The sequence below is a fragment of the Macrotis lagotis genome, chromosome 4 (genome assembly GCF_037893015.1).
Source record: "Macrotis lagotis isolate mMagLag1 chromosome 4, bilby.v1.9.chrom.fasta, whole genome shotgun sequence".
NCBI classification, from domain to species: domain Eukaryota; kingdom Metazoa; phylum Chordata; class Mammalia; order Peramelemorphia; family Peramelidae; genus Macrotis; species Macrotis lagotis.
In genome coordinates this window covers 29,042,184-29,064,108 of record NC_133661.1, presented here as the reverse complement: position 1 = coordinate 29,064,108, position 21,925 = coordinate 29,042,184, and the positions used below count along the sequence as shown (strand labels likewise).

General features: G+C 36.2%; 2 protein-coding genes across 3 annotated transcripts in view; one reads left to right on the top strand and one right to left on the bottom strand.

Moving 5' to 3' along the window:
* LOC141520652 (catenin alpha-3-like) overlaps positions 1-21,925 on the top strand; it is a 1,797,877-nt gene that overhangs the window by 510,136 nt on the left and 1,265,816 nt on the right. The window lies entirely within an intron of this gene.
* The window catches only part of LRRTM3 (leucine rich repeat transmembrane neuronal 3), a 227,304-nt gene continuing 208,034 nt past the window's right edge, over positions 2,656-21,925 (bottom strand). Inside the window, exon 3 of the mRNA XM_074232364.1 lies at positions 2,656-3,379. Within this exon, the coding sequence (XP_074088465.1) occupies positions 3,170-3,379 (210 nt within the window). The 3' untranslated portion in view covers positions 2,656-3,169. The remainder of the gene's footprint in view (positions 3,380-21,925) is intronic.

Sequence of the window (21,925 nt, the reverse complement as noted above, 5' to 3'; positions counted from 1 at the left end):
TTACTCCTTATTTTTTATGAAAGCCCTTTTGAATTCTTAGAAAAAGAATATTGTTTGGGAGCACCAAAGGACAGAGACAGGTTTGGTGATGGTTCTAAAGAATTACAATTCCACCAAATAGATTTTTTTAAATGGTGGAAGTTTTCTTCAAATGAACAAAAGCCCCTCACTTGTATGCATATTGTCCTTTAGGAGTCAAATCCCAGACTGAAAGTGGTTCAGGAAGAAATCTCATTTGATTGTCTAAATTCCCATGTTGTTTTAAAAACCAACCATTTAAAAATGTCTCTGATGAATGGAAAATGCATAGGTTCTTCCCTCCATATTTTCTCTGCATGAAAAACACCATGATTTGGAGAGGAAAATTTTGAGGACAGTCCAGTCATGGATCAAAAAAATTGGAAAAGGGAGTGGGGAGATATGAAGATTAAAAATTTAGCCTTATAGTACCAAATAAAAATGTTGAATAGCAAATAATTCATGAAAAATATGCTTTGAAAATTGAGAATACTAAATAGATGATATATGACATTCTATATTGACATTTTCTTCCACCTGAAAACATGAATTTTCATCCCTTTGTTTGATATCCTGCATCATTTTTCAGACCTGCAGTGCCTACAGTCTTTTTGCACACATTTGCCCTATGATTTTCTAGTTCATTTTCCTTGAAGCCATTCTGAAGCTGTGGTGTGATAAACAACCAGAAAGCATGAGTCTTTTGAATATGTAATTTTCTATTTGGAGGAAGACAAAATTTAAAAAAGTTTTGGATATAGTTCTCACCTAATTTGTAGAAATACTAAGTGTTTCTCATTGTTTTCCCTCCCAGCTACATTGCCTTATTTTTAGTTTCCATTTCATGAATATAAAATAACCTTACTTAAAAATAATTTTCCTCCTAGTGCAGAATTAATAGAAACTTGCACTATTAGGAAAATGGAGGGTACAGTAATTGCTATCATATGTCTTTGAATTGTCAATATTGAACAATAACCTGTGGGAAGCAAATAATAGAAATGAGTCAATTTTAATGTCCTGTGTACACAATTCCTTCAAATGCTTAAAAGCTAGGTTTTTCCCAACCTGATCTACATTAACATTCAAGCTCAATTGTACACCCACTCTGCATCCTCTTTCACAGTTGTGGGTCAAATTAGTTTCCAGCTATTTTTTCGGATAAATTAGAGGTGACCTCTTGCTAAAGACATTAACTCAAACTGTTTAAAAAATGGCAAGGATGGTTAAACTCAAATTTTAGTAAAAATAAAAGTATTTCCCCATTGTACAGAGATGTTGAAATAAGCATTGAATGTCCATATCTCTTCCCCAGAGAGAAAAATCATATAGAAAACACTTTTCTTTCCTTACCATCTCACAAAAAAACAGAAAAGAAAGAAAGAAAAGTACAAAGAAAAAAAGGAAAATGGGGGCAGCAGTATCTGAGTTCAAATTCAGCCTCAAACATTTAATAATTTGCCTAGCTGTGTGACCTTGGGCAAGTTACTTAGCCCCATTATCTTAAATAAACAAAAAAGAAAAGAAGGAAAAGAAAATAAGAAAGGAAAAAGAAAGAAGGAAAAAGGGAAGGAAAAAAGAAAGAAAAAAGGAAGGAAGGAAGGAGGGAAGGAAGGAAGGAAGGAAGGAAGGTCTTTTCCTTTAAGGTTTCCTGAATATAATCTGAATCATTTCCAAATTAGATACTTTTTCAATGACGTGCTATTTGCTTATTTTTTTTAAAAGAGTAAAACTCCTTTGGAGAGGCAACAAGGAACAGGGTGTGGAGAGGAGGAAGGCTTGGGTTCAACTCCTTCTTTGAACATACACTAAATTTGTCGTCATCCCTTCATGGTCCTTCCTAGGTCTTGATGCCCTAGGCAACATAGCTCCAGAGGAGTTGCTAATCTATATTATGAGCAGATTTCTACCCTGAATTTTAACAATAATGATGAAATTATAACTCCCTCTGAAAAAAAAAAACAAATAAACAAAAAAACAGCCCCAAAGTGAATTCTTCTTGGATTAAATAGAAAACATATCAACAATGACCATTTACTATCCTCCCATACAGGCCAGGGCAATCAGTAATATATAGGATTTATAGAATGCTCTCAATGTTTCACAATACTTTTGATATGTTAACTCATTTAACATATTATATACCAATTGCTTATACTATTGGCAAATGTTTCCTTTGTGGTTTCAGATTTAAAATGTGTGAATGTACCTGTTGGTCCCATTATGACCTCTGTCTCTACTGATGTCCTGCCAGTATATTTGCTGACTCTTCAACACCCACACTATATTACTCAAAAGAATAAAATAATGAGTCATTCATTCAGAAATGTATTGTTAAAATATCCCTCTTTATCATTAACATTTTGCTGCTTAGAAACTAGGTTGTGATTCAAGGCAACAGGAAGTCTGAGATGAACCATTAAAAAAACAAACCACTCCTGATTTTCATTTGTAAGGGGGAAAAATTGTCTCCATCATTAAAGAACCTCTTATAAATCTCAGCAATTAAACTTTCCCCTCCTTTTGGTTAATGTATTATTTATGGAGCAAGAAGATAAAATTCTGTGTGGTAAGCCTGGTAAAAATAATGTGGGATCTGTCTGCCCATCACCGATTCCCAGAGCTGGGTCCCAACGTAGTAATAAAACCAGTCCCTACAAAATGGAGTAACTCGGAAGAACACAGGAAAGACTCATTGTTAATTTAAAATTTTAGAAACAGAAATTTGTAAATCAAAATGTAATTAAATCATGGTACTGTACATACCAATTGCTCTTAATAATTGAAACTTTACAATATGAAAAATACATTAGCTCTGTACAGTTTTTTTTCTTTTTTCTTTCTTCTTTTTTTTTTAACAGGTAGGTAGGATGAGTTCTGAAAAAAGATTCTTTTTTCTCCCCCCAGGTCATACTCTGTTTAAGTCAAAAAAATACTGCACAACTTAGCTAATTACAAAGTGTCAACTTGAAACAATTCACGTTTTATCAATTTCGGGTCTCCTTCTTGGTTCTTGTTGGTTTTTTGTTTCTGTTTTGCTTATTGGAACAGGGGTTTTGGAATCCATAATGAACAACCAAATCTTCCTCCTTTTTTGTCCTTCGGGTGACATAGAGTTTTACTGGTGTCCCTCTGCTCCCAAAGAGTTTAATTAAGCCAGCTGTTGAGTATGTTCACTGATTCGGGCAGCTGTGGTGATTGTGCTCAGATCCAGGTCAGTCTCTAGGTGAGTCTCCATCGTTTCTTCCTGTGCATTCGTTTCAAAGGGCTTATGAGAGAGAAGATCATGATGCACCCCACAGTAACTGATAGTGGGCTGGTCATACGCGAGAAAGGTTGACACATTCATTGATAAAGGTATCTGGGGAAAAATGAATATGAAGAATAGTCAGTTATGGAAAGAATGATAACTTCAGGACCTGAGGTTGGTAGCCATGGGAACCCAAGTTTGAATGAGAAATACTCTGGACATGTACTGCTCAAGGCTTCCCCCATGGAGTGTTAGTAGAATGTCAAATGCTGGGTGAGCATGGGCCTCATCTTCTGGGGACTGATGAGTTAGTGATCAGATTTCTAGAGTGTGGGAAGAAAGAGCCCAGAGGCTGGATCTCTAGCCTCTGGGAAAATAGAAAATAGCAGCCCAGTTTACCAAATGTTACAGAAAATAACAAGCACATGACTGGAAGAATATGATGAAATTTTTTTTTGTGATTGGAAGAAAAGTGATTGTTCAGTAAAGCTGAAGATAATAATTAGTTGGGTTTGAGTTGTGTTATAGAGATCAACAGATTTCCACAGAAGGGCAATGGCCAATTTGGCTTTCTTTAATCTCTGATTCAAAAACTGCAGGGGATTTGTGAGTGTATTTCTTATAATAAATGCACTTCTTCAGTACAAAGTCCCTCCAATGATATAAATGATAACCCGTGCATATCTACCCAATCTTCTTTTACATTTGTGCATTTTTTTTGTTTATGTAAGCTCTTCACAAAGAATTTACCCATTTTGTATTCACTTGACACCATTTGTATACCAATGGAGTATTGGAGATATTTGTCCAATTTCCAAAGGATAGATTCTAAAATTATGTTTGTTTTAATTTGATTTTGAGTGTTTGTTTATCTTGTTAATAAAAGTAGAGTTCAAAGACAACTGAGCTATGAATTGAAGAGGTAGATGACGGGGTATGTCCCTCATCTTATTAGAAGGTTTCAGTTATTCATGGCACTTTCTTATAATAAAAGATTATGTGTGTGTGTGTGTGTGTGTGTGTGTGTGTGTATGTAAGTGAGTGAGTATGTGTGTGTATGTGTGTGTGGTATCGAGCTCATGGTACTTCACGTATTGTGAAGAGAAAGAAAGAATAACTATTATGAGAAAAGAAAAAACATATTAAGAACTAAAAATCCTATGTATTTGAGCCAGATAACATGATTTTTGTGGGAAACGACCTAATGAGTCATGGTGGGTTCATGATCCATAGAGACAACTTGGGCAAAACAACTATTGCAATAGTCAATGACACTGAAATTTAGAGGATGTTGATAGTACTGCAGTACTTTAGACACAATTGTTTTTAGTTTCTTATTAGCAAAAAATAATAGGTTAAAATAGGGACCCATGTGAACTTTCTCCCATTTTACCTCAAAGTAATTGCTCCCTTGGTATTCTTTTATTTGTGATTTCAGGAAATCTTTCATTTATTAAAATCCTATATGTTAAAACTGCCAAACCACATCCCTTTATCCCTGGTTTACTAACATTATATTTGATATCATAGTTATTAGGTTGAATTTTAGGAGCTGTTTGACTTTACTTTTGTATATTTTGTATCTCTCACAATTTGTGTCCCACAGTAATTGCTTAGTAACCATGCTTGGCTGATTCATTGCTCCTTTATATGGGAACTAGCTTGGATGGAGACTAGTCATTCAAGTTCCAAACTCCTTGAAACCACTCAGATCCTTTATCTTTGTTTACTAGACTGAGATATTAGAATCTGTTCTTTCTACAGATGGGATTTCAATGCATCATTAACCTAGTTTCCCCACTAATTCCTTACCTTACCTTCCTTGCTTTCCCTTTTCTCATCCTTTCACCTTTCCTATCAACTCTCATTCTCAGGATTTATTCCCTATTAAATAGAAACTTAGTTGTGAGGAATGATTTCTTTGTTTCCTTTCCCCAAAATTATTTCCTGCTTCTTAGATGATTCTAAAGGTATGACACATTGATTACAATTGTAAATTTTAGTCCTTGCCAAGGAGAAGGAAAATCCAATACATTAAGTCAGACTGTTGTGAATATCTAGTCTTGAATTTAGCTAATTTTGTTTATTCTGGACATGAAAATATCTGAGGCTTGAATTGGTGACATCAGGATTTTTTAAAAGTTAAATGTATTGAAAGATAATCAAAAAAAAAAATGCTTGAGTAAACCCTATTCTTGCTAAGGTATTTCTTGTGTACTGATTTAAAACATGATATTTTCCATTATTGTGGATGGCCTAGAGTGAATGGAGGGGAATATATCATTGAATCACTGAAATGGGGAAAGTTAGATAGGGGAAAGATCAGAAACTTTATCTATTATTGATGCTCATAAACCTCACAATTATCATGAAGAAAACCTCTCCACATGGACTTTTCAGTCATAAATTTTTGCCCAGTTTTGTTTGTTTTCAGTCATTCTACTTTATTGATGTTGAACATAACTTGATTTAATGTAAATAAATGTTACTGGACATTATGTATTAATCACCTTTTAGAATTTCTGCTGTTCAGGAAGATGAAGAATAGTAGAAAATGTGACTGTTAAATTTTTATATATAGTTTTATAAAATGTCAGGAATATGGATTGAGATGGGAGAAACCTTAATGGTCATTCCTCTAAAATTATAGATAAACAATATAAAGTTCAGAGAAGTGACTTATAGCTAATAAGTAGATTAATACCAACATCCTTTGACTAAGAAATCACCATGCTTGACAATGTAGATGTATGAGGTTCTTTTTAAATTTTGTGTGGGAACAACCCCAATTCACTCCATATCAACCCAAGACCTGCAATATGATGATGATGATAATAATATTTATATGACATTTTAAGCTTTGCAAAGTACTTCCCATATATTATTTATAATAAAAAGTGTCAATCACATATTATATGAATGATTAAATATTGATAAAATGTCTTTTCTATTCATATCCTCAGAACTTTGGACAGTTCTTGATATATACTAAATGTTTAATAAATACATTTTTACTTTAATCATTTCAGTATTTCAATTGCTCTTCCCAATAACTCTGTGAAGAAGATGTTCTTGTCACCCCCAGTTTAGTGATGAAGAAACTGAAGTTAACAACCCCAGAGGATTTTCTTAAAGTGAGAAGTACACTAGACCTGGAATCGGGCAACTGAGACTCAAGTTTGAATTTGATGATGCCTAGCTAGGTGACTGTGGTAAAGTCATTTAACCTAAGACTCAGTTTCTTCATTTTTTAACATAGAATTCTAATATTGTTCTAAGAGTCTCAAAGGTAAATAATATTGAGTTGTTATGGGGTATATATCTATATCAGTATTTTAGTTTTTATCACTTGAATGAAAATGGGATATGCATTTTCATGCTATACATATTTCTCCAATGTTACTTTTTATCTTGCAGTTTTTTTTCAACCTTTGCACCACCAACATCTATATGTAATGATCTTTCTTTGTAGAAAGATCTGCTACTGCACCATTACCTGGGGTTTTAGCCACTCCCCCTGAAATAAGGAAAATGTTCAGGGAAGAGCACCTGTCCAATCGACTCACTAAAGCATGAGCCTTTTGGTGTATTGTGATTGGTTTCTGGTGTGACCCAATCTTAGCGGAAAATCAGAATGAATGGCAAATGCTCCTAGTGGGGGGGGGAGAACAAAATTTATGCTATTCAAATAGCATTGATATTCCAGAAAAATTGTACTCACTGACATATATTTAATGCTTTTATATTTCAGATAAATCATTGAATCTAACAGGATAAGTTCTAACACAGAAAAAGAGAGAAAGGGGGCCTGAGAGTCTCAACCTGTGACTCTCCAGATGTAGAAATTGCTTCCACTTTTATAAATCTGCTAAAACATAGGTTTAGAGAACTGACTAGGGGCCCTGAGAGGTTAAATGACTAACCGAGAGTCACACAACTGAGAGGCTAAGCAGCGATGTGTTATAGTGGATAGATTCAGGGTCAAGAAGACAGTTTTTGAAGTGACCCTTCACTACTAAAGAGTTTCATGATTCTGAGCTTCATTTTTCTCAACTTTAGTTACTGCATCTATAAAATGGAGAAAAAAGTACCTTATGTTAGAGGGTTGTTATACAATCAAATGAAATTATATATATATCGATAGATATATAGAGATATATAGATATATATCATCTATGTGCAGTTCACTGCAAGCTTTTAAGAGTTATATCATAGTAGTTTATCCTCTTCCTCTTCCTCCTCAACATCCTGATCGTAAGATTTTGTGTGTTAGGGGCAGGACCTGAACCCAGGATGGTCCTTTCCCTTTAGAGAGAACTTCTTGGGAATGGATGTGTCCCACGATGGGAATACTGCCCAATGTAGTTTTCAACTCTTCAAAATCTTAATATACTAATTTCAAGGAACTTCCTGAGGCATATGGAGTGATCTACACAGAGTCACATAGTAACTTTCAGAGATTGGGATTTGAATTCCAGACTTTCTGAAATTCACTCATTCATCATTTAAGAAGGACATACTATGGACTAAAGACTCACAATTTCATATGCAAAGAAGATAACAATTCATGCTCTCAAGAAACCGACATTCTTTATGGGTAAGATGAGGAGATAACTAAATAGAAATATTTCCATTTTATTGATTTTCATTTTATAAGAAATATTTCTTAAGGAAATGTAATATAATTTCCTGGGGTGAGGGTCATTAATATCTTGGAGTGGAGAAAGGGGGATCAGGGAAGGCCCATGGAAGAGATGGTGCTTGAACTAAACATTACAAGCAACCAGGGCTTAGAATCGGTAGAAGTAAAGGGTGAGACTCAATCAATCCACACCTTGTGTGACAATTTGTGAAGAAACTTGGCTGGAGGAGAGGGAATGTTATGTATGGGGGAAGAGTAAGGAGATCAGTCCTCTATCAGCTCTGCCACAATCATAATACATAGCCAGATGGCCCAGTGGGGAGAGTTCTGCACCTTTGGGGATCAGCAAAACTTGAATTCCATTTCCGTTTTCAGACACTTACTAGTTATGTGATCCTGAACAAGTCACTTAAATGTTATATACCTCAATTTCCCGATCTGTAAAACAGAGATAATAACCTCACAAAATTATTGTCATTATCTCATACTGAACATTTTCATGCTTTAAAGAACTATATGAATGTTAGTTATAATTTTGAAATGTCTATATGTGTGGCCATACAAATATGTATACATTTATGTATATATATAATTTATATTCATATTCATATTTATATACTCCTAAACATACTGCATGGCACAATGGATAGTGTGCTTGACCTATGAGTCAAGAAGACTCCTCTTCCTGAGTACAAATCCAACCTTAGATACTTATTAGCTATATGATCTTGGGCAAATCACTTAACTCTGTTTACCTTATTTTCGAAATCTAGAAAGTGAAATGAAGAAGGAAATGGCAAAGCATTCCCTCATGTTTGCCAAGAAAACCCCTAATGGGGCACAAAGAGTTAGAAACAACTAAAACAAATGAAAACAACAATGCCTAAACATGTTCACACAATAATGCTCTTTATTTCTAGTGTTCCAATAAAAAAATTCATAAATCAGACCTTTTGCCAAAAAAGCAACTATTTAAACTAACTCTGTCCTGCTGCCTTGAGAATCAAATATGACTTTCCAAGGCTAAAATCATACTGTAAAAAAGTCTATGTTTTTTTCCCGCTAGAGAAATGAAAAACCTCAGGGCAATGTAGACTTACTAAATAAATTTTATTTACCTAAAGAAACTTTAAAAATAACAGTCACCTAAAATACACTTGTTGGTTTTCTCTTGGTATCATTCCTGCTGTGTTCTTTATAAATATAATCCAGGAAAAAGAAACTTTTTAAAGGTAATAAATGGATTGTCTGCTATTTTTCTTGGCTCTTTTGTAAAAGGTAATGACTTGGAGTTCTTTCCTCTCCCCCTCCCATCATCCAGTTCCTCTAAATGAATAGAATCCAAACTGTTGCTCTGGGCTCAAAGTTATTTGATATCAAAATTTTCTTGATTTCTGATTGCAGCTTTCTCTGTTGTATTATGGAGCACTATTCATGGGCCTTTATTACATTATTTTAATCCATTGCCTAAAGAGCTTTTCATCTCAGATTATTTTTACTCATTAACATATTAAACTAAGAAAAGCAGGTGTTGCTTTCATCATAACAGTTTTACAGTATGTACAATTTTCTGTAATTTAGCACAAATTGGATACATAAGTGCTATGCTGAAAACATACTTGGAGGGGGGGTCTCTCTGTTCTGGGATTACTTTTGAGTGAAATTTCTTGATCTGTGTCTCAATAAACTTGTTAGGAACTTAAGATGTTCTCCTCAATTTGGCCTTATGAATCACAACATTCTCCTTACTTTCAGTAAACCCAACAAGCATTATGAAGGGCTGCCATTATGAGCAATGTTTTAGAAGTGTAGGATGATTCTATACAGTGCCTTTCCTGATGCCCCAGTTATTAGTAGGGCCACTAGGAAATGCAGAGGATAGAACACTGGACCTGGAGTCAGGAAGACCTGTATTCATATGTGATCTCAAATACTTAGTGGCTGTGAGAGCCTGGGCAAGTCACTGAACCCTCTTTGTCTTGGTTTCTTCATCTTTGTTACTTATCAACAACAGTAATTGATGCTCTGTCTCTCTCCCAGAATTCCTTTGTAGGATTTGTGTTTACTTTTATATACTTAACATTTGTAGAACTTTTCCTCTCAAAAACAGTTCAACCATTTTAATCAACATGGGAAAACAATCTTATGTAGCTATATTAATTCAGTGTACTGAAGGGGTCTCATATGTGTGCATATAATGCTTTCAAGAATTTGTGTATATACATACTGAGCATTTCTTTAATTGAATGGGCATAATTTACTCTTGAGTGCATTTGTTGGCAGTGTTTGTTTTGTCCTACCAAAATGAACCAAATGCTATCTAGGTCCACAATACAATATCCATTGTTGAATAAAACATTTTGAAGGATGATGAATCCAAAATTTCTTCCAATGAAGAAAAAGATCCATGGAGTCAGGAAGACCTGACTTGTCCCCTGCCCCCTACCATATATCAGGACATCTCTACCATTCATTGCTCCATTGGGCTGTTAGCATTCAGAAAGGGTGTTAAAAGCAACCATTATCAGCTAGAACTTTGATAGCTAAAAAAATGTGGTTGGCACAGTATTGTTCATCCATGAAGGGGAAAAAATTTTCAAGAATGACATAAACCCAGAGGCTGAGAATGAGAACTGATCAGTGTGTGTGTGTGTGTGTGGGGGGGGGGGGGGTCTGTGGCAGGAGTGGCCACATCTGGTCAAGGTAAAAATCATGGTAAAGGACAGCAGAGACAAAGGATGGTTGATCTGCTCAGTCATTGTTTACTTGAAGATCAGCTCTGCTGTCATGGAACATGTATTGGCTCTGGAATCCAAGAATCTAAATTCAATACCAATACTGATGCTTTCTACCTGAATGACTTTGGGCAAGGCACACTTCCTTGTGCCTCATTTTTCATGTCCATAAAGTTGTGGAGGTGAATTAATGTCCCTTCCCATTCTAGAACTATAATAGATAGATAGATAGATAGATAATCAGACAGACAGACATAGTAAAGGAATCCCATAACCAGCCAAGTCAACTCCCCAAGGATCTTACCCTGCCCCAAAAAGAAAATATACTTTAGTATGTTCTCTAAGTCCATGAGCTCTCTTTAGAGGCAGATAATATATATCTGAAGTGATCAGTATGTTTATCAGAGCTCCTAAATCTTTCAATGTTGATTAGTTTTAAAATATTATCAGTCTTCATCTTCAAAAAAAAGTTTGTCTGATGGAACAATCCATTTAATTTTGGATGACATATCTAATGGCAAATACTACCCCTCAAGTTTCCTAGACATTCACACACACACACACACACACACACACATACAGAAAGAGAGCTCTTTTCTTCTGTACACTCAGACCCCCATTAAAAGCTGAGGACTACCATCAGTCGTACCTAGCATGAACTTGTTTTCACTAAGGACTCTCAGCTTCCACATTCTTTCTGACCTCCTCACCCCTAACTCTATTCATAACACACTTCCTTACAACTGACCAGGGGCAGGCTTTCAAACATACTGACTTTCCCAATTGTGAACATAGGGTCAGCTCCTGACACAGCTTTATAGCACATAACTAGAAGGTTATTCTCCAATTACAGGCACTTTTCAACTCCCCACACAGCAGCATTCCTTGCAAGTTGGGTACCCTGATTCAAGTACTTTTTGGTTCCTGTAGTGTTGACCTCAGTTCTGAAAACATACTGATTATCAACCTTGGCCTGGTTTGAGAACTCAGAGCAGTTAGACATCACAGCATGTTTCAAGTCTCTTTTTTGATATCTCTGAAACTTGGATTCTGAAGTCTGTCTTATTTTTCTAATATGGTCTTTTTTATGGTACCTAAGCATAATTTAACTTTGGACAGATCCTGCTTTACCCATTGGTTTATCCAGGACAGAAGATTATAGACTGTGAGAAAAAAAACTGACTAAATATGAGTGGGATAGACTATTGCAGCTTGATCTTTGTTGGCTTTTCACCTCCTTATGATGACTTATTACCAGATCTGAGAAGCAGGGACTCAAGTACCTTGGACAGAGTCCTTAATGTAATATTTTGGCTGGCCAAAATGTTAGGTTTCATGGAGCTAAGATATACTTAAAGGAGCTTCTGATTATTTTGCAAGCAAGTATAATGCTAACTTAGAGAACACTAGAGATGATTCTAATAAAATTACATCTAATTCTATAATATATACATATTTAAATATTTGGATATGAATATTAATAAGTTTATATGTGTGTACACATGAACAAAAGCATATCTCACAGATGTTCAAGGAAGTCAAAGAGTTAGAAACCTTTAAGGAAATCATATTTTCCTTTAGAAAAGTTGAATTAGGTGCATTTAAGAAGAGGGAGGCTAGACACATTTACAAGTAGTAATTAAACATACTAAGCCAATACAAGATGATTATCGACTTGCTCTTTACTCATTATGTGACTTCCACAAGTTACTGTCATCTCACTGGGCCTACTTTACTTTGTAAAATTCTGGAGTTGGAGGAGATGACCTTGAATAGCCTACCAGCTTGAGATTGCTGATCTTTTGATAATTTTTTTATACATTCCCTGTCAGGATGGACAGACCATTGTATCAAGGCGTTTGTATTGTCACATAAAATTTAAGCTTTTATTGTTAGGATTTACTGGAGATTGTTAGTAGATGCTGAAAAAGTAACTCATTGCTTACATTTATAGACTCTTCAGAGTTTATGGAGTTTGCACTCAGCATGAATTTGATTTATTTCTTCAAATAGAATTCTAGTCTGAAAACTCTTTAGGATACTAGCTGTTAATTGGTGTGAGTACACTGGAACGCTGGCTCATTAATTTCCATTACCTTGAGTCACAGAATAAGATAATCTCTGATTTGGAAGGCCATCTCTGAGAGGCCCCTCGGCCCTACTAATAATTTCTTTCTAAAACATTCTCTAGAAGTCTTTAATTAAATGGAGTAAGCCTGATGTTGTTTTAAAACAACTGAACCAAAGTTAAAGGAGGGGAAAGATAGTTTTTAGATTATAGGATTTAAAATGGGAAAAAATCTTTAAGGTTCAGCAACCTTATTTTATAGATAAGGACAGTGCAACCCAAAAAGGAGATATGAGTTGCCCACTGTTACACAAGTGGTAAATAGAAGGGTTAGAGCAAGTGTAGATCTCTTTCAAGCTCTCAGTCTTGATTACAAATTAAAATACCTCTTTCACAGGTCACACCTTTCAAATTCTTGAAGATAGCTATCTTGAATCCCTAACCTCAATCTTATCTTCTCTAGTCTAAACACCCTTATATACTTTAACTCCTCTTTCTAATCATGAGGTCCTTCACTATCCCCATAGTGACTTTATTTTGGATATTCTCTAGCTTATCTACTTCCTTCTGAAAATGTGGAGGACTGTACTGAACACATCACTCCATGTGTGGTCTGAACATGGCAAGCATACAGTGCAATATTCATTTTTTTCTTGAACTTTCATTTTCTGAAAGAAACCAAAGATACCACTACCTTTATGCCTATCTGGTTATGCTGTTGACTTTTGTTGAATCTCCTTTTTTGTTACTTTACTCCTTTTAATTTTGACTTAACTATGACTCCCTTTTTGTAATGGGGGTGATGTTCTTATCCCAAGTACAATATTGTTGATTCAGGGTTTTAGCCCTTTGAGATAGTTTCGAATTCTGACTTCGTCACCCACTGTGTTACCTCTCTTTCTTAGTTTCATGTCATCATCAGTCATCTAAAAAAACATATGGTCTTCTGAAAAACAAATGATTATCTTGACAAGGTTTAAGGAAATGTGCTATATAATTGACACAAAGCCAATTAAAACTGTATTTTTTTTTACAAATCCAAGTGTTTCAGTAGGCTATTTATTCTAGTCACATACTTATTAGCATGCCCTGTTCCTTGAGCAGAATGATAGGGTTTTTATGATTGATAGCTTCTTATAGTGATCTAAGTGCTCAACTTCTCTGGGACCCAGGCAAGGAACAGCCAAATGGAGCATTTTAAAGCTTTCACATCCTCAGGTAATGTTCTCTTCCTACTAGTCTGGTGAATCAATAGTGCTTCAGGTGACCTGTTTTTGGTGCAAAAAGGCAATAAGAGTCAATACATCTATCAAACATTTGCTTTGTTTCTGGAATGGTGCCAAGTTCTGAGGATACAGAAATAGCCCAATGAAAATAGTTCTAATTTCTTCTGTTTCCAAAAGAAAGGACTGATAAAGCCTTGGAAGGAATTTTTATTGAACAATAAGATAGAATAAAAATATCTTGATTGAAGACAATTGGATACTCTGTCCGTGCAGGAAAATTCAGATAATATTCCTGAAAGAGATGCAATGTTTAGAATACTGCCCTAGGTGTTGGTGATAACAAAGATAAAACCTTCCTCAGCTTTCAAGATGCTTATGTCCTATTGAATGACAGAAAGGGATCTGCCTTCATTATAAGAACCAGTTTAGTCAGTGATCATTTGTTAAGCACCTACTATGTGTTAGACACTATGAAAAGTATTGGGGGATATAAAAGGAGACAAAAGAAGATCCCTGCTCTCATGGACCTTGCAGTGTAATGGGGGAGACAACAAGCAAACAGATATGTATAAACCAAATGTACAAATTAAAAGATGGAAGGACCTCGAATTAAGAGTAGTTTGTAAAGGTTTCCTGTAGAAGACAGAATTTGAGGTGAAAATTGAAAGAAGCCAGGTGAAGATGAGGAAGGAGATCATTTCTGACATGGGGGTCAGCTGGCAAAAATGCCAGTCTTGTTTGAGGGACAGCAAGGAAGCTAATCTGGGTTAAAGTGCATAGAGCTGGAGAATAAGGTGTAAGAAGACTGGAAAGTTCAGTTTTATCAAGATCAATGATTATAATATGAGCCTACTGTTCACCACTACTGTACTAAGATATGGAACTTAAAGGAAAAAAGCAAAATAGTCCTTACCCTCAAAGAACTTATGGTCAGTTTGGGGGGAAAAGTGAGGAGGAACTGCTTTCCATACTTTAGGAAAATCTTGTGCAAATGGATCAAGGTGGGAGATGGAAGCTCATGGCAAGAAGATAATCTTGTTACTCAGGTTAGGATAAAGAGTGTGAGTAGGAGAATCATAGAAAATAATATTAGAAAGATAAATGAGAATTAGATGTGAAGACCTTTGGATGCCAGATTATTTGAAACTCAGTATTTGGCACAGTAAGGGCTTAAAAAGTATCATTCCTTCACTTATCCTAGAGACAATAGGAAACTGCTCAACATTTCAGTGTTGCATTCCATCAAGGTTTTGAGCATATGTGATCCTGACCTGTTTTCCTAACCATTTTGTTTTCTTGCATCCATTCTGACCTGAAAGTGTGCTGCCTCTGCAGATGAAGATTCTAACTTCTTTGCAACATAATAGATGGTTTTCAGATGATGAAGACCTGAATCATCCCTTTGTAATCTGGTGATGATCTTCTAGGATAGGTAGGTTAGTCCTCAGAAAATAGTCATAGAGCTCCTCAGCTTGTCCATCCTTGGGTTTTCCCAGGATTTTCTTTTCAATGGCTCCCTTTTCTTCATATTATACTTGACTATGTACTAAGATCATTCCACTTCTTCCATCTCTGGACCATAAGTTCCTTGAGATTTGGCGCTATTTCATTTTATTGTCCCTAAGCCATTCATGTCCTTGCATGTGCTTAATAAAGTTTAGATGAGCTAAATTAAAGGGTGCCACCAAGTCCACCACCAAAGTCTTTTCAGTGCAGTAATATGTGCCAGACTTTGCATTCAACCAACCACTTTTGAGAAGCCAAAGTCAAATATATATTTGAAAACATCTTTCCAAGATAGCTTCTTATCACATTTACTTGACATTTAGGCCTTGAGATTTGAAATAAATAAGCATTTTTTGTTGATTATGCAAGGGAGGATGACAGCAATGAAAGTGAGTTTTTTTTAAAGAGAGGAAAAATTAAAAGTACGAGAGAATCTTCAAAAACTAACACCAACTCCTTTTTCCTTAGGGTATTTTCATCGTTTTCATTTGACTACTTCTGTTCTGCCTGCCCTAAACAAATTTTCTATAGGTAGAAGTTCATTGCAGAGGGGCAACTTTATGTCTAAAATAAGAAGTATTTCCTGACAATGAGAGATACCAATAAGTGATGTGGACCACCTTAAGAACTAGGACATTCCCCCTCACTTAAATTGTTCAAGGAAAGGATGGGAGATCACTTGGTCTATGAAAGAGAATCAGATTCTTGTTCAGGAATGAGTTGGACTGATTAGTTCTTGGGGTCTCCCAAATGCAAAATGTTTCTTTGATTACAATCTTAGCTGTACATGTCATGGTTTCATTTAAAAAAATCCTCAAATTCAAAAGAATATTAAAATAGCTCAACAACCAAAAAGAAGAGAAACAAACCATTCTTTCATCTTGAAAATTTCCCTGCAGTGATTTCTACCTTTGTCTACTGTCTCTCTGATCTTCCAATCTACTCTACCTTTATATCTGCCAAACTCTCTTGTTCTTCTTTGGGTCTCAGTCATTTATGATCTCCAAGAACATGACTTACCCTTCCAAGCTCTATTCTCAGTAATGTCCTCTCTGCTCTTGTACCGCCTGTGAAACTCTTCATTTTTTTTTTTCATTATTACTCTGAAGAAAAGCAATATTCTTTTGTTAGGAGACAAGAGAAGGTTTCCCCAAGCTGTGTTCATTTACATGCAAATCTCTTTCAATGGCTCTAGGCTGGTGAAATCTGCCTGGCTGCCAACTAGAGTGATGGGACCCAAATGGAGATCAGGGCCCAAGGGCCCTACTAATCTTGATGTTGGACTTCCAAATCCCTTTCTTCCTGCTGTGATGCCAAAGAAGTTGCAATTGGTAATCAGTGTATAAACTCTAACTCTGTTTTGTATGGTGAGCAGGGTGATTTCTGCAAAGGGCCCCATTAAAATGATATCAAAAGTGATGTTTTTTTATCTCCTATAGGATTCCAAGGAAGAAATTTGCCATTTCTATCAGAAAAAATGTTATCTGAACTTGTTAGCACTGTGACAGGATGTACTGTTTATGAGTTTCTCTTTTTATCTGAGAGTGGGTGCGTAATAAATGGGGTTTCTTTTGACTGACTGTTAGAAAGATTTTATGTGATGAAGTGAATACATGAGTGAATGAATGAAAATCATTATCAAACACTTTATCTATGCAAAGGTCTATGCTAAATACTAATAAAAGGAAAGTCCAATTAAAGAGGAAGGTGTGGCAAAAGTCCCATGCCAAGTTGGCTATTTCATTTGTCCTTTGGAATTCTGTTTAGACCTTCTGACATACCAGCTGGCATGACTAGCTACCTCTTTTCTCCCCCTTCTCCCCACCTCCCACCAACCAAGTCCACCTTTCTGGCTTGCTACTGTCATTACAACTCCTTATAATAACAGTTGGCCTCATTTTCTGTCCCTCTAGGCTGGACAGCTTGCACTGCTCCTTGTAGCATATGGATACCCCTACCATTAAGGAAAAGTGCCTGTTCCTCCTGTCTTGATGTTCCTACCATTAATCCTAATAACTCTGCCTTTTAAGGAATTGTTTTTACTAATGAGGACAACTCTGAATATTGTTTTATCTTTTTATTAAAAAGTTAACGGGTTTCTGAAACTACTAGTTCATGACTGTTGGGTGAAATAAAAAAGAGAACAATTAGGTATAAAGAGTTTGTATCAAAAGAGTAGTATCAAAGCAAGGCCAATTTGTTACATTTCTTCCATTAAGTCATTCAAGTATCACCTCCTTCAAAGAACTTTCTAGATTTATTACTCCCAATAGTAAGGTAGTATAGTGGATAGAATGCTGGGTTTATAATCAGGAAGGCTCAGTTCCCTTAGTTCAAATCTCAGAAATATACTAGCTGTGTGATCTCGGATGAGTCATTGAACTCTACTTGTCTCAGTTTCCTCATCTGTAAAATAATATGGAGAAGGAAATGCCAAACCTCTCCATTATCTTTGCTCAGAAAACCCCAAAATGAGTTTTGTGGAGTTGGACATATGTGAAGAACAATAATGACAGCAGCAATATACTCATCTTTCATGACTTTGAGTTCTCAATAGTAAAACACTAAGATAGAGGGGAAAGATTTCAAAGTTCGTGGCCAGGGACTACTTGACTCTCATGAGCCTTAGTTTCCTCGTATATAAAAATGGTAATGGGGAAGTCAGGTGGTATATTGCTAGACCATTGAACTTGGAATCGAACTGCAACATCAGACACTAGTTGTGTGATGGAGTAAATCACTTAGTTTCTGTCATTCTCAGTTTCCTCATCTGTAAACTGGGCACGATGATAACAACTGCCTCTCAGGGTTGTGAGGAGTGGATAAGGAATAGACAAACTGTGTATATACTATTTACCCAGCAGTGGACACACTTCTGATTTCCTAATGAGCTTGTTCCTTTATCAAGGCTAATTTGTCAATTCAATTAATGACATTAAATCTGACTTGTAAACAGCAAGAGCACAAGAATCTTACTGAGGGTTGGCTAGGAGGAGCAATGGATAGAGCACTGGCCCTGGAATCAGGAGTCCTTGAGTTCAAATTCAGCCTCAGACACTTAATAATTTACCTAGCTGTGTGGCCTTGGGAAAGCCACTAAACCCCATTTGCCTTGTAAAAACCTAAAAAAAAAGAAAAAAGAATCTTACTGAATCAGAGATGCTTGTAGAAAATACAGGATTTCTAGAATTCATTCAGATTAAATATCAAAAGCATTTCCATTCATTAGTTAACATCAATGGAGCCCATGCTCTCAATTTAAAGAAACACATGATTATTCTTGACATTGTAATTATTTGGTATTTATTAAGTCCTTATTCTGTGTTGACTACCATGCTAAGTCCTGGTATGTAAAACATAAAAGGGAAGTTGCTACAGGTCCTTGTTAAGGAGCTTGCATTCCAATGGAGGCAGATAATACATGCAGGGAATGGAGCATAGCTATGGTGGTATTGATTTTATTACTGGAAAAATCTCTGAGTTCACAGATTTTCTAATTATTCTTCCTTCCTATGAAAATTCACTGCTTCGCAGTCTCTATTTTTGAAAGCGTGTTTCATTCTAGGCTCATATTTCACAAAGTATACCAGCGATTGCTAATATTGATCTTTTCTCTTTAAAGTTTTCTATGTGTTTTATACATGCTATCTAATTTGATCCTCATAATAACCCTGTGGAAAATATAGTTCTGGGATAATTATCCTCATTTTACAGATGAGAGAACTAAGGATCCAAGAAATTATGTGACTCTGTCTCCCAACTCTATGCCTTTTAATTGGGCCCATTCCTCGAATGTTCTCCTTTCTAATCTCTGACTCCTGAGTTTCCTGCTTCCTTCAAGATATAGTCCATATCTCCCTTCTGTTAAGAATCCTTTCCTTCATCGTCCTCTTCCATCTCCTCTTCTCCTTCTCCTTCAAAGATTGCCTCCAATTTAAAGCTAGATTAAATCCCTGAGTTTGGAATCATGAAGACATCTTAGTGAGTTCAAATCTGGCTTCAGACTCATTAGCTGTGTGATCCTGGGCAAGTCACTTAGCCTTATTTACCTCAGTTTCTCATCTGTGTGATCAGCTGAAGAAGGAACTGTCAGGATTTCCAATTGTTGCTGTTTGTCTTTCATATTATTTTTTCTTTTTTTGCAAGGCAATGGGGTTAATGACTTGCTCAAGGTCACGCAGCTAGGTAATTATTAAGTGTCTGAGGCTGGATTTGAACTCAGGTCCTCCTGACTCCAGGGCTGGTGCTCTATTCACTGTGCCACCTAACAACCCCTTGTCCTTCACTCTTAAAGAGGAACATGATATCAGGGAATTGATGTCCAAGTAAATTGTATATAAGTGAGGCAGTGTTGTGCAAAGTCACCATCAGCCTCACTCTCTCCTCTGGAACCATCTGGGTCTAATGGTCAGATATATATTGGAAGGACTGGAGTGGGCCTTGGATGCAATGGGAAACCTTGGCCTTTTTAAGTTATTGTCTTTATTAGATTTCTGTTTGACTGAGGCAATACCCATTCAGTGATTAAGGCTTGATATCTCCCTAGTATCTTTGCTAAGAAAATTCTAAAATGCAATCATGAAGAGTACAATAAAACTGAACTACACCTACTATAAGTGTGTGTGTGTGTGTGTGTGTGTGTGTGTGTGTTAGAATGTAAGTTCCCTGAGGACAGGGACTTTTTTTTTCTTTCTTTATGTACTCACCTAGGATAGCACCTTCATTGACTTGCCTATGATCATAGACATGGATAAGTATGTAGGGTGTATTGAAACCTAGGGTGATTGCTCCAAGCCTTGAGGGCTCTGTATAATAAAACATTGTCTGAATTACAATATTAACATTACCCCAATGATATTCAAATAAGTTTTCCCTTAATTTGACTTACTTTTGGAACCCTGTTCCTATAATGGATTCTCATAAGAAAACGTTTTTGGACTATCTGTTACGTGTATTGGGTTGTCCATAGTACACAAGAATCATTCAGAGATCCATTCACTAAGAAGAGACACGATGGCTAATGCCAATTGTCTCATGTACCAGTCAGAATTGCAAAACGGTGACTGTGCACATTGACTCAGTGAGTCCACTAGGGCAGAGCCAGACAGATCATTGGTGACCTGTAAATATGAATAGGATCAAAATGAACCCTATCCAAGAAAGCGAAATTCCTATCCAATGAGCCCTTCCTTTTGCCATAACATCACAGCAATGTCAGCAAACCTGAAATGCGATTGCTTGACAACAAACCATTTTAAAGTAAGAATTACATTTTGCAGTATTTTTGTTATTAAAATCCCCTTCTTCAAATGTTCTCAATTCTGTAATTCTGTTCCATGCCTCAGTGGTTTTGTTTTAAATTATAAACAGTGGAATTTTCCTGAAAGGTAGAAATTAACCTGCTGATACTTCGGGTGTCTCTGTTTCTCCCTCCTCCCTTCTCCTGCCCATGTTCCCACCACACACACTTCCTGCTGCTCTAGAAGATAAATGGAAAATGCAATTTGAAAGGCCAATCCAGCAGAAAATGAACCTAGAGTTAGTTTTCTTGGGCTGCAATCTTTGGCTGGCTTATCATACGTGTGTGTGTGTGTGTGTGTGTGTGTGTGTGTGTGTGTGTGTGTGTGGTTGGGGGGGCAAAGAGAGAGAGAGAGAGAGAGAGAATGGAAGCAGCTTTAATTTCATAGACAAGCCTTAGAGATTTGTCCAAATTTCAGAGGTTAAATTTCTTGCCCAGGGGTTCTAAGTTGTTCTTGTGGTTCAGTCATATCTAACTCTCCATAGCCCCAGTTGAGGTTTCCTTGACAAAGATACTGGAATGGCTTGGTATTTCTTTCTCCAGATCACTTTACAACTGAGGAAATTGAGGCAAATAGGATTAAGTGATTTGACCAGGTTCTGAGGCCAGATTTAAATTCAGGAAGATGAGCCTTCCTGCCTCCAGGCCTGGCCTTTATCCATTGAAGCATCTCGCTGCCCTAGGTAAAATCTGCTTCAGTATTCAGCTCAAGCAGCCACCATTCTGAGGAGTCATTTTCTCATTCCCTCAGTTATTAGTAGTATTTTATCACATAACCAGATTCCATTGTCCTTTTTAGCTCTCTTTTACTAGATTTATGACTTTTTCAGCACAGGGAGGATCTGGTGAGGAATTGTCTTTGTTCTGGCTTGATTTATTTGAGTTTATGTTACTCCTCTTCAGTAGAATGTAAGCCCCTCAAGGACTGAATTGTTACAGTTTTTCAATGTATAAAAGAGTAGAAAGTGAATAAATATTTGTCAGATTTAGTTCGGTGGAATCCAACCCTCTTATTTTGCAAAGAGGTAAACTGAGGCTCAGAGGGGACATGATTTCCCTTGGGTCACACAGAACTTAGGTGGCAGAACTAAATGTCAAAACCAGTTCTTCTAATTCTACTTCTTGTGTTGTTTATATCACATAACCCTGCCTGCATATAAAATGAGATTCAAAGAGAAGTG